General features: G+C 37.4%; 1 protein-coding gene across 1 annotated transcript; it reads right to left on the bottom strand.

Annotated features, from left to right (window-relative positions):
• Nucleotides 1-6,626: 6,626 nt before the first annotated feature.
• On the bottom strand, nt 6,627-8,766 carry LOC149200097 (protein LATERAL BRANCHING OXIDOREDUCTASE 1-like). Its single transcript, XM_089399518.1, has 4 exons — nt 8,401-8,766; nt 7,600-7,847; nt 7,152-7,482; nt 6,627-7,028 (listed from the first exon to the last, which is right to left on the bottom strand). Exons 1-4 carry the CDS (start codon nt 8,692-8,694, stop codon nt 6,768-6,770), a joined length of 1,134 nt encoding a protein of 377 aa, XP_089255644.1. The 5' UTR covers nt 8,695-8,766; the 3' UTR covers nt 6,627-6,767.
• Nucleotides 8,767-13,523: the final 4,757 nt, after the last annotated feature.

Genomic DNA, 13,523 nt, shown 5'->3' on the forward strand with positions numbered 1-13,523 from the left:
GGGGAAAGGAGGGGGGAGAAAGCACCAAAAGAAACCTAGTGAGAACAAGCTACCAAGTCACAACAGTTTTGAGATTTTAGAAGAAGAGGGGGAAGAAAATGGGAGGAGTAAGGACCTAGAGAATATTTCAGCAGAGAAAAATATCCTACATAGGCTCAAAGAATGGAACAGAAATGAGTTCGGCAACATTTTTGAAGCCAAAAGAGAAGTAGAAAGAAAATTACAAGAGACTAATCAAATTGTCATCAAGGAAGGATCCATAAAGGAAAGGAAAATACAGGTGGACTGTCTACAGCAAGAATGGGACAATAGAGGTCAGCAGGAGGAAATCTTCTGGAGACAGAAATCTAGAGTAAATAGGATTAAGAAAGGGGAGAGAAATACCAGATTCTTTCACAAGTCCACCATGAAACACAGGGTTGATAACAGAATCACAAAACTCTTAGATCCACAAGGGAAAGAGTTAAATACTCACAAAGAAAGTGAATCTGTTCTGGTGCAACATTTTCAAAGCATAGTAGAGGAAACAATTGCAGACATATCTCAATTCATTAAGAGCTTCACAAAGAACATTCCAAAATTGGTGACTAGGGAAGATAACTATAATCTCAACAGGCCAGTAACAGAGGAAAAGGTCAATGAAGTAATCAAGGAGATGCGCAATGGGAAAGCTCCAGGCCTGGATGGATTCAATGTAGACTTCTTCAAAACATGTTGGGAAATAGTCAAATATGACATTCTAGATGTGGTGGAGGACTCGAGAAAATCTAAAATAGTTCTTAGAGCAATTAATGAATCTTTCATAGCATTAATCCCTAAACAGGAAAATGCCATGACACCAGAAAGATTTAGACCCATAGCTTTATGCAATGTGGTGTACAAAATCATTTCCAAAGTTATTGCTAACAGACTCAAACCTCTACTACCAACGCTCATGTCAGAGGAACAAACAGGATATGTGGAAGGCAGACAAATTCTCAACAATATCATCCAAGCTCACGAAGTGGTGCACTCCCTCAAGACCAATAAGCAGGCAGGGATGATAATACAGCTGGACATAGCAAAAGCTTATGACAAGCTAAGCTGGCCTTACATAAAGCAAATCCTTAAAGCTTATGGCTTTGACTACAACTGGATAAAGTGGGTCATGGCCCTGGTTACCTCAGCAAGCTGCTCTATCCTTCTCAATGGCTCTCCTTCAAGGACCTTCAGGCCTTCAAGGGGCCTTAGGCAAGGCGATCCTCTTTCCCCATTCCTCTTCATTCTCATGATGGAAGGATTGGGTAGAATGATCAACTCAGCCAAGGAGGAAGGAAGAATCAAGGGGCTAAAACTCACTCAGAATGGAGACACATTGACTCATCAACAATTTGTGGATGATACTATGCTGTAGGGTACACCCACCATCAAGGAAGCCAAAGCCTTCAAACAAATCCTGCATGATTTCGCAATGGCTGCTGGCATGGAGGTAAGCCTCACAAAATCAAAAGTTTTCTTTTTTAATACAGATATTTCCATCCAAAGACATCTCTCCAGAATCCTGGGATTTCAAAGAGAGAATCTTCCCTCTAAATATCTGGGAATGCCTCTCACTGACAAACCTCTGAATAAGGAAGTATGGGAGTCAGTTACAAATAAACTGAAGGACAAAGTCAATAACTGGACCAGCAGATCTTTGAATTTAGCAGGAAGACTAATTCTTACAAAGGCTGTTCTACAAACCATTCTAATTTACATGTTCTCAACCCTTCTTGTCCCAAAAGGAGTTTTACAATAGATCAGGAATATTCAAAGAAACTTTCTTTGGGGCAAAGGGGAAGAGAAGAAGAAATGGGCCCTAGCAGCGTGGGAGAAGCTTTGCAAACCAAAAACCCATGGTGGTTTAGGTCTCCACGACTCGGACACCCTAAGCGAAGTCTTGGGGGAAAATATTTGGTGGAGATGGCTAAAGGAAACCAATAATCCATGGTCCAAGCTATGGAATCAAAAGTATGCAATGGATTGGCAGGAAAAGGACCACATTCGAATGTCAGGGCACATCAGGGGTTCTCATATCTGGAACAAGGCTTGGGAGAATAGAGCCTTAGTTCAGAAACATAGTTTCTGGGAGATAAGAAATAGGAATCATGCCTGGTTTTGGGAGGACAACTGGCAGCAAAAACAAAATCTTTGCAGAGAAGGACTAGACAACATCAAAAATGACACCCTTAACAAAGGACTAAAAAGTGTAAGGGACTTTTGGGATTAGTCTAGAGAGGAAGGGAAATGGAGAATCTGGAAAGTTTCAGATTATAGTGTAGAGACCCCTTTGAAAGCCCAAGCTAAAGTTCTTGAAGAGATTCTGGAAAAGAGGCAAATTTTAACTTCAACCTTGAATGATCTACTAAGGTGGGGTAGAAACAATGAGGGAAACTTCAACCTCAAAGAAGCCAAAAGAATAATCACCGGATTTGACCATCCAAATCCTGACAAGACTTGGAAAAACCTTTGGAGCAACCCTCACTGGATGAAGATCAAACTGTTCATGTGGCTAGTTCAGCATAAAAAGATTCTGACCTGGGAAAATCTTAGAAAAAGAGGATTTGAAGGTCCTTCAAAATTCCATTTATGTGGTCTGCAGGAGGAGACCATGGATCACATTCTCAACCTTTGCACATTCACCTCCGACATATGGAATTGGGTCACCTCTATCTTCAACCAAACAGTCAGAAAGGACGATGACATTACTATAACTTTAAAGAATTGGAGAAAAGACTTCTCAAATAATGAGACAGTCATTGTAGCATGGACACTGATTCCAGGATTTTTGATCTGGGATGTGTGGAAAGAACATAACAACAAGATCTTCAAAGATAAATCCGGTTCAACTCAAGGCATCATGGCGCAGATTCTAAATCAGCTCAGAGAAACAGTTAATGTCTTTCTGAAGCATCCCCCTGAAAAACCCCCTTGTCAAAGGGACACTCATATCCTTGAACAGCTGGGACTTCAGTCTTATGGCCCTTCAGGCACCAAAAAGAAAGCGAGGCACAGATCAGATGGCAAGGCTTTCTGGCAACCCCCATGGCTTCCTGAAACTCAACATAGATGGAGCCTCGAAAGGGAACCCAGGGGACGCGGGTTACGGGGGAGTCATAAGAGATGCAGAGGGCAATATCAAAGTCATTTTTCACAGTCATTTGGGGAAGGCTACCAACAATATGGCAGAACTCATGGCCATTGAGCAAGGCCTAGAAATCCTGATGGACTACAATTTACATAATACAATCATAGAGGCAGACTCGGAATTAGTGATTAATTCGGTCAAAAGGATAAGCACCGGCACAACACCAGACAAAGTTTCAAATCACTGGCAACTTTCGCAAGTTTTTCATCGAGTTCAATCTCATCTCAGAACACTTAGAACTTTGAGCTTTGTTCACGTGCACAGAGATGCCAACAGAGTGGCAGACAGGCTAGCTAATGAAGGGGTGATTTGCGCAAGAGAAAACAAGTGTTGCTTGTGGGAGTTCGCTCAGAATGGACAACTGCACGAGGATTGCAACAATTTGGTGCGTGAAGATAGGGATCATTATCAACACTCCAAGGGGAAACATCTAGCAGAAATCTAAGTTGACGAAAGTCTTGGTTTTAATTAACTGGTGGCCCAAGTTTTGGATCTTGCAGAGGAATGAAAGGCAGAGGAAAAAGAGCGCAAAACCAGAAAGTGGTGGTTTTGTAGCAGTTACCAGGGTTATTGGAGGTCCTATTATACCAAGAGTGGTTTTACCGAAAAGTCTTCGATGCCAAAAATGGAGTTACACGTGGCGCTAGGAAGAAAGAGAATACCACCTTCATCGGATGGGTATCTCCCGATCTTCTCTTCTGCCTGATATCCTTCACAGCCGTCGGATCTGGTGGTAGCAGATCTAGGGCTGAGGTTTGTCGGGCTTGTTGGTGGTGGGACCGCGATGGTTTTGCTACAGCTTCCCTGGTTATCGGGCATCGGCAATACCATAAGCAGATTTTCGGACAAGCCTCCGATGCCACTGTCCATGTAACACGTGTCCTCAAGTTGTTTGTGATTACCGCCCTCATCGGGCGGGTAATCCTAGTGCTTTTTGTCTACCTGATATCCCTATCAGCCGTTGGATATGGCGGATGCAGATCGACGACTCTGTTTTGTCGTGCTTGTCCACCACCATTGGGTCTCTCTTTCTCTATTGGGTCCGATCTTTGGCTTTGTGGGTTGTATAGTTTTGTGGGCCCTTAGCCGCGTTCTTGTGCTTGTGGCCCAGTTCCCTAACTTAGGGTGTATGTATATTATGTAACCTCTTTGTTGCTTAATTTGAATAGAAGGTTTGATTCTTGCTTGAGCAAAAAATAATAATATGAGTAGAGGGAATACATATTATAAAAGGTTAATATATTTTTTTAATAAATTTAAAATAATGAAAAAAAAATTATTTAATTTGAAATTATTTAACAATAAAATATTGAAATATTAAATTTATTTATATATTAATAATAAATTTTGATTTTTAAAATTTATTTAAAAATTAAATAATTATGAAGCATTTATGTTAGATTTTTATAATTTTAATTTAATTATTAATAATTGTGAGGTAAATGGTAAGGATTCAATCTCCATGAAATATTTTAGAATATTCTTAATAGTAGTTATAAATCAAAGATTGATATTTATGTTAAAAGTAATTAAGCCTTTTTTGTTTTTCTAATTGAATTGATTAATTAAAAATGAAAACATTTATAAACCATTTAATTTATATATTTAAGCTAGTACCTAAATTAATGCCTTGTCCAATTCATGTCCTATTTCAACTTGATGGTATACGGTTGTAATGTAAAAGTTCTATTACAAAGAGAATGACTAACACAAAAGAAATAGATGCAAGACACTCACTCTCATCAAATTAAAGAGTTGAGCATGGATAAAAAAATATTATTAAAGTGATTTTCTTTTGGTATAGATATAAAATCAATCTTTATGTATTCTTTTGTTTTATTTTGTGACGGGAAACTTTCAATATTAATGTTGAGTTTGTTCAAAACAAATCATATGTATAAAAAATCTTTGCTGTTATGTGATATAAGATTTTATTTTTATCAAAATCATACAAAGATTTTGACTTTGGCAAAATTATATTTTTATAATATGATAATTTATAAGATTAAATTTTCGCCAAAACTAAACACCTATGTAATAACTAAATTAGGCTATGTAATAACTAAATTAGGCATGGGATCCAAGGAAGGATGAATACATAACTAAATTAGGCTATGTAATAACTAAATTAGGCATGGGATCCAAGGAAGGATGAATTTAGTTATGAGATCAAGCGATGCATGCTAATGGCCACATTAATTATATAAAGTTCTTATAAAAGGAAAATCATAACTAATCATTTATGTAGGTTAGAAATGTATTTTTCAAATGCATTTATTATCTCAAATGCATTTATTAAAGAGATAATTTTGTTTTCACTATCATTATGTTTTGACAAAGTTTTATTCTCATGATTGTTCTTTACTTCTCCTTTATGATTCTTGCATGGTTGGAAAGGTGTCTATGTGTAAAAAAAATTTATAAGGTCCCATGTTTAAGTGAGAGAGTTTTATCCCTGAAATATTTCATTTAAAGTCTTAGAATGTCCTTAGAATTTTTTAGACCCCAATGTTAATAAGTTTGATTCTACAAGTTGATCCCTCCAATTTTTCTACTATAAGACATAGATGAAACTTTATATAATCATCAAATCTAGGTCATACATCCTCATTTTGGGAGGATTTTGGTCCTCAAAAAATTTATTGAATGAGAATGGAGTACCATTTTACTGTCTCGAAGTTATCCTTTCAACCCAATCTATAAAAAGTCATATTACCCTTGTCTCATAATTTGTAACCTCTTCTACAAATTGTAACTTGTATAAACTTTGCTAGAGCATATGATAGTAAATCTTTTATGCATGCTAGGACTTGCTCCTCTTATTCATGAGGGTTGAAGTAATTCATTTTGTAATAATTTGAGGGTGTGTGTAAGTCGATTTGAAATAGAACGATCCCCCTTCATCTCTCTTGTGCACCATCAATGGGCTCGACCAATAAAAGATGAGGTACTTTAATTTGTCTAATGAGTGCATTACATGCTAAGAACATGACCATCTTATTCATGATTTCCCATCTCATTTCTCAAGAATAGGGAAAAAAAGTGACAAGGATTTAAAATACCCTCATCTCTCATAGTATGATGACAGGTGGTACATCAATGGCTTTAATGAAAAGTGTTGGGGATTGTGGGTTGGGTTAGGAGGATTTAAAATACCCTCATAGGAGTTTAGGCAGACTGGTTGTTTGCTAGTTGCATATTCTTAGTGGACTAGTAATTCAACTTAATAATCATAATAGCAGTTCGTAGATTTAGTAGTTGTGTAGCTCAACAAAACTCATGCCATATAAGGAGTTGGGATTTCCTAATTTTATTGAAGTAATGTGAATATTGAGGCTGCATGGCTGTCTGATGAATGCAGGTGAAGTCTCATGAATGAAATGGAATTTCTTCCCATGTTTTTATGGACAAATAAAGAAAAGATTTAACCATAAGCAATGGGCAAGATTTAAAATAACCCTATTACAAAGAAACTTGAAACTTTATTATTTTGTTTTACTCTTAAATTATTTTAATGTAATGAGCTGGTATTTTGAAAAGCAAACCAGCATATGACAACATTATTGGACAGCCTGATCTGTTTAAAATACAGCGGCTGAGCTTAAGTCTGGCTGATGTCAAGTTTGGCAAAGTCTGCAAGCGGGTGTTTCCCTTTAAGTTGTCTCTTCAAGTAATAGCGAATGTATTCTTCGTGTTTGAACTTCCTGTACAAGCACGGGTGCTGTCCATCCACTAGTTTCGATGCTGGAGCCACCTCTGCATCCATACCTGCATTGTAAAACAGCGCAATAGAAAGTCTGGCTCTCTCTGCATTTGTGACTGCGCGATGCTCCACACTTTTATATCTCCCGTTTGTCATTACCTGCGTACTCAAAGGACAATAAGGGAGTAGCACCATGAATAAACCTTCAAAAATTATTTTAATGTCTGCAACAAAATCTAAGCAATCCAGAATGCCCAAATCCCCAGTTATTGAAATGATTACCTCTAGCAAGTCTCCAATGTTTACAACAAGGCCATATGGAATGGGTTGCACAGGAATCCATTGATTATCTTTCCGGACATGCAAGCCTACTGTTTCGTCATCCTGCAGGAGCAATGTTAGCCCCCCTCCATCAGAGTGAGGACTCAAACCCAGAACAAGCTCTGGTGTAGGGCAAGGAGGGTACAAGTTCATGCGCATCAAATTCATGGGCTCTGACCCAAACTTTTCCTTGAAATAATGAGTAGCCTCCAGATTCAAGTTTTCAGCAAACAAACTCAACACCACTTGAGCGACTCTCTCCACCTCTATTGCATACCTCTCAACACTATCCCTGCCCATCAACCAATTAAGCTCTTTATAACAATACCCATCACTCTGATCAATACTAATAATACATTAATGTGCTGACAATACCCATCAGTCGGATTATAATTATAATTTTAGTTACCTGAAATTTGTGGGGACGGTGGGCCAGAGGGTGAGATTTTTCAGGCCATCAGGCATAAGTGCCAAAGCAAGCAAGTCACCCCAATCCAACGTTTGATCCTCCGCTATCACGAACGTCTTACCGTATCCCTGAACATCTCCTTCTTGGGGAGCATATTTCTGTTTTTCTTGTAATGGAAGGTTAAAGAACTCTTTAGCTACACCCTTTATCTCATCAATTAAAGAATGAGGAATCCCATGGTTCACAATCTGAGAAATCATTGCATTAGCAGCAATCATCCAGGAAAATTAATGCAACTATAATTATCTGGTATTTAGAAGTGACATCCTAACTAATAACTAGCATAGATCTATCCTAACTAATAACTAGCAGAGATCTAGTAAAACCTGTGATTAATCTCTATAAATATAATGCTATAACATTTTCTGATAATTAAAAATTAGTAATTATACACTGGTAGGTTTACTGGGGCTATAACATTTTTTGATAATTAAGAACTAGTAATTATACACTGGTAGGATTACTGGCAAACTATTGGAAACACCAAAATTCCAGAGGCCAGAATTGGCGATGGGACTTGCTTTCATATTGCTTATTTCTTTCTACAATACCTATTTATTGGTGATGCCTCCAGAAATTTGAATTAAGATGAATAAGAGCCCTGTCAAACACTACACTTAATTTTTATTAATCAAATTTCTATAATATTCAAAAATCTACAATCCAAATAAATATGACCCAGATTAATAAGATCTCCCCACTGGCAAAGTACAACCTGGTTTGTTTATGGCAATAGCATACCTGGAAGAAACCCCAATCTTGGCAGGCCATGGAAAGCCTCACCATTTCTTGTTGTCTCTGATAATCTTGTCCACGTAAGTTGCTCAACTTCTTCATGTCGATGACAGGAATTGCAGTTTGAAGAGAGACCAGTAATGAGGACGTGGTGGGTCTCTCTTCCTGAGACCTGATGTATCGGCCGGGAACAGCTTCATGTGAGTGGGCATGATTCTTGACAAGCTCCTGCACACTCTCCACGGGAATCACTTTGCCCCACTTTGGGTTCACGAAAGAGTTTGCACTTGCAGCAGCCATTACAGCAGAGGAAGAACCCTTGAATGCTTATCTCAGACAAAGTAGATTTAATTGTGGACGAGATGAGTCGTGGATCAATATATATATATATAGGGGCGAAGAGGTTTCTGCGTGCACAACAATTGTACAGAGACGTTTGGCTTTCAACCTATCAACCTTTATTTTTAAATTAACTACTTTCAACCTTTATTTTTAAGGTTGAGGGGAGAATTTTGTTCGCTAAATTGTTCAGTCAATATTGGATTGATAGGACAACCATGATAGTCCAAACTTCAAATTCAATCCTTTAACAGCCAATTATTAGTGGCGAGTGTCCATCCCAGTGACAAGAAGAGCAAATTAAAAACTCAAAAACATTTTTACAATCACAAATTTGTACGTAGTCAGTGAAACTATGTACCATCATCTGGACTGCAATCAGTGAGAGGATCCTGAATCTATGTTACATGCTATTTGTTATTTGAAAATTGATTAAAAAACTCTTTAATAATTAGAATAATAATTTAATTCTAATACAAAATTAAAAATTCTAATTGAAAAAGGAGATTAATGCACTTTAAAAACAGGTCAAATCTGTAAAAGATTGCCTTTATTGAACAGCGAGATGATTTTGATAGGAATGAAAACTGCACAGCAGCGACTCTCTAAATGTTTAATATTTAACCATACACTCTTCATCAATACCAGCCAGTCTCAACTGCAAAGCAAATGACAGCGTTCAGTGGCGAGCGTGACAGGAGGATGAATAATCCAATTAGTAATGGGTTGAACGTACGAGTAAAGTGGGTGAATGCTATATTAGGTTATAGTAGTTTAAAAGTTTCTTTTAATTGTTGGTTAAAGTGGGTGAATGGTATACTAGGTTATAGTACTTTAAATGTTTTTTTTAATTGGAGTTGGTTTTTATTTTTATTTTTTTTAATGTAGTTTATTATGTTTATTAAAATGGTTAGTGGTAGATTATGTAGATCTTAACTTAAAAGGCATGGAGGAAAATTGACCCATGCTTAGGTAATAAATATTTGACCAATTGATCTAACTCACAGAAATTTCAACTTAAAAAAACAAAAACCAAAAACAAAAACAAGGGTTATATGATAACTAATTCATGTTATTTGGTTTAAATATAGCTAAATTAAAATAAATAAGTGAAAAAAATAGCTAAGAAAATGTTGTAAATCAAATTCTTTTAATTCATTCTCTGCATTGAACCATTAAAAATATTTAACAAATCTAGACCACACAAAAAAATAAATTATTAGATAGATTTAATTATATTAATTAAAAAAATAATTTTAATATATGTTAAGTAAATATGAAAAATAAACCAATTCAATAATGATAAGCAAATAAATTTAAGCATGCAAGAAAATTAATATTAAAAATTCCATTTATTAATATAGAATATAAGATAATATCTTAATTTTCTAATACAAAATCAAAATCTCTAATCATAAAAGAAATTATGAATCTCACAAGTTTTATGAAAGATATCAAACTTGTGAAAGATTTCGTTGGTTGAAAGATTTTGATATCAATGAAAACTGCATGGCAACGACCATGCAGTTAATTGGACTGCAAAGCAAATGGTATGAGTAAAGGAAATAGATCGGAAATTTATTTTATGAGACTACCATGGTACGATGACAGGAGAAAAGGGGACGGATATTATATGAGCATAGTGGTTTAAATGTTTTCTCAACTAGCTTTTTTAATGAGATTATGATGGCAAAATAGCAAGATAAAATAGATGAATATTATAAGATTATAATGGTCTAGATGTTTGGTATAATGGTATTGGTAAAGAGAATGAATATTATAAGGTTATAATAATTGACCTGTTTGGTATAATGGTATTGGTAAAGAGAATGAATATTATAAGATTATAGTAATTGAGATGTGTTATTTTTTAAATGAAATTATGATAAATATTGAGAATATTATAAGAATAGTGGTTTAAATAAGTAAAGAGATGAATATTTTAAGATTGTAATTATTTAATATATATTTTTCTTTTAAATTGAAGTATAACTATATGTAGAATAATATAAAATGGTTTAAATGTACTATGAATTGGTATTTTTTAAATGAGATTATGATTGATCTAGTTATATAAATTAAATGGTTAGTAAATACTAATACATGTTAAAGGAAAAAAATTTATTTTATGATACATTTTATATTTTCAAAATAGCTTTTTTTTTTAATCAATTTTTAATTTATTTTAAATTATTATTATTCATTATAAAAAAATTAACATATGAGTTAATAATATCTATATTTTAAGGTCGTGGAGGTGGCGTATTGGTAAAGTCGGCCTCGTCATGACGGACTAGTTTTGTGTTCGATCCCGAGCAAGTAGTTAGTCTAAACCGAGCCAAGCCCACTACCTTTTGAATAAAGAATCTAGTTCTGCTAGGGTTCCTGCGCAAACTCTAATGCCTTAATCCTCTGTGCACACTGTATCGAAGCTCGGCGCCTCGGGCTTCTCTGCTGACTCTTTCTCCATGAATCTGCCCTCCGAAGGGGTGGGCACGGCCCCCCCTCCCCCCAACGGTTCCTCTTCTGACAACTCTGCAAGTGCAGACACAATTTCCAGTCCCAGCTCCACCTCACTGGCCGCTCGTGTTATCGATCCCACTATCGACAATGTTGGCCACACTGCTGCAGGCTCCGTGTTCGCTAAAGACAAAGGCATAGACCAGAATGCCTCGACGTCACTGCCAAAGGCGTCCTTTGCTACATGCATCCCCAAGACTTCAGAAAGAACCAAAATAGATCTCCCCAGTCACCAAATCAATGGCCAAATCCAATATATGAAGGATCATGCCCTCATAGGCAAGTTCTTCGAACTCTAGCCTATTGAAAATGCCTTGCAAGGATGGATTGCTTCCAAATGGAAGCCTAAAGGACAAGTTACCCTGCAGCTTGGTCCCAAAGGCTTCTTCACTGCTATTTTCAACTGTCTGGAGGACAAAACTCGTATCTTTGAGGGAGGCTCGTACTTCTTCAACTCTGCAGGCCTGTACCTTCGTGACTGGATAGAGAGATTCAATCCAGACAAATAAGATTTCAACTGGGCTCTAGTATGGATCTGTATGTACTCTCTTCCCCTGGAATACTAGGACGAGGAGACCTTAAAGGACATAGGCAATGGCCTGGGGGTTTTTATCAAAGTCGCTGAGGAAACTAAACACCGAAGATACACCTCCTATGCCAGGATCTGTGTACACATGCATCTGGCCAAAGCACTCACGGACTCGGTAAGTCTATTTCATGACGATTTTGAATGGGTTCAAACAATAGACTATGAGCATGTTCCATTTCATTGCAGGAAATGCCATGAACATGGCCACCTATTCAGGGATTGCCCACTGAATCTTCAGTCTAAAGCCCCTGTCACTGAGACTAGCAAAGATGTTGAGGGATTCACAAAAGTCACCAGTCGAAGAAAGCATGCCAAGAAATCTCCAGTCGCCCCAGATAATCTCAAGAAACCTGAAATACGAAACAGCTTCGAAATCCTGACCTCTCAAAATAACTTGGAGGATCACCTTTCTATCCCTTCTTCTTCAAATCCACCTCCTACTTCTTCCCCCCCTCTTCCAAAATCTTCAGCTCCACTCTCAGCCTCTGATCTCACCATCATCCCCGCCTCTACCTCCTCTGATAATAAAGATCAAGATACAGCCCTTCAAACATCCAACATGGAGATAGATGCAGCTCTAGCTCTCAGTATCCATCAAAAGCCAAACAAGGAAGAACAGAACATACCGATACACATGGATGAGGAACCAAAGAGTATAGATCTGGGAGTTTGGACATTCTCAACCTGGAAACAACGTGTCGACAGAAAGAATTCAGTGCTATACCCTCTCGGCAAATTGAAAGTCTTGAAGTAGTTTTAGCCAGAACACAGCATAACAAATGTCTTGGTATTCAGGTAGACAGTCCTTGGGATGGAAAAAAAATACTAAAAGAATCGAAGAAATGTGGGCATAAAACAGATCTGCAGAGGACCATTATTATTGGAGAAATGCTGGTGGAATCTGGTAGATTCCCCAAGCTAACCAAGCTTTTCAAATCTCTTCCCCACTGTTCCTCATGAAGCTCATCTCATGGAACGTGAAAGGGCTTAACAGCCCTGCAAAACACAGAATGTTAAAAAACATGATCCAGCAAGATAAGCCTTCATTAGTCTATCTACAAGAAACAAAATGCAATAGCACTGCACTGGAAAAGATCCTAAATAAAGCCTGGTCTAGATGTCGTTCAGTCTCAGTGGATGCTTCAGAGGCTTCAGGAGGGCTAGCAATCATTTGGAACCCTCAAGTTCTCTCCCTTCATGATTTTCACGCCTCACACTACTTTATTCATACAACTTTCCACCTAATCAGGACCAATATCCATGGTCATCTCTCTAATGTGTTTTTCCCACAAGATTTACAAAAGAAGTTGGATCTGCTAGACACTCTCATAGCTCTCAACTCTGTCAGGAGCTTTCCCCTTTGGATTTGCGGTGGTGACTTCAACATCATCACAACTTTGGAGGAAAAATCAGAAGGAAGATCGAGGCTGGAAGGAGACAGCATCGGCTTCAAAGACTTCATCCATAGAAATCAGTTAATGGACCTACAGACTTCTAATGGTATGTATACATGGACCAATAAAAGAAGGGGACCACAGCAGGATCGATTCCTTATGTCGAATAATGCCATTCACCTGGGTGGGGACTTTCATGCCTCTATCATGCCTCAAGTGGGCTCTGATCATTGGCCCATAATGCTACAGTGGTCGCGTCTAGGCTCTAGGTGTAATAGACCTTTTCG

This window comes from Pinus tabuliformis, chromosome 2_1, assembly GCF_031772625.1.
Source record: "Pinus tabuliformis cultivar Carrire ecotype Pingquan chromosome 2_1, CPIR1, whole genome shotgun sequence".
NCBI classification, from domain to species: domain Eukaryota; kingdom Viridiplantae; phylum Streptophyta; class Pinopsida; order Pinales; family Pinaceae; genus Pinus; species Pinus tabuliformis.

Excerpts from the sequence above, each read along its gene's own strand:
- LOC149200097 (XM_089399518.1), bottom strand. The coding sequence starts at position 8,694 with ATGGCTGCTGCAAGTGCAAACTCTTTCGTGAACCCAAAGTGGGGCAAA. Across the intron at positions 7,483-7,599 it reads ACCGTCCCCACAAATTTCAG|GGATAGTGTTGAGAGGTATG; the intron begins GTAACTAAAATT and ends GTTGATGGGCAG. Across the intron at positions 7,029-7,151 it reads ACATTGGAGACTTGCTAGAG|GTAATGACAAACGGGAGATA; the intron begins GTAATCATTTCA and ends TTGAGTACGCAG.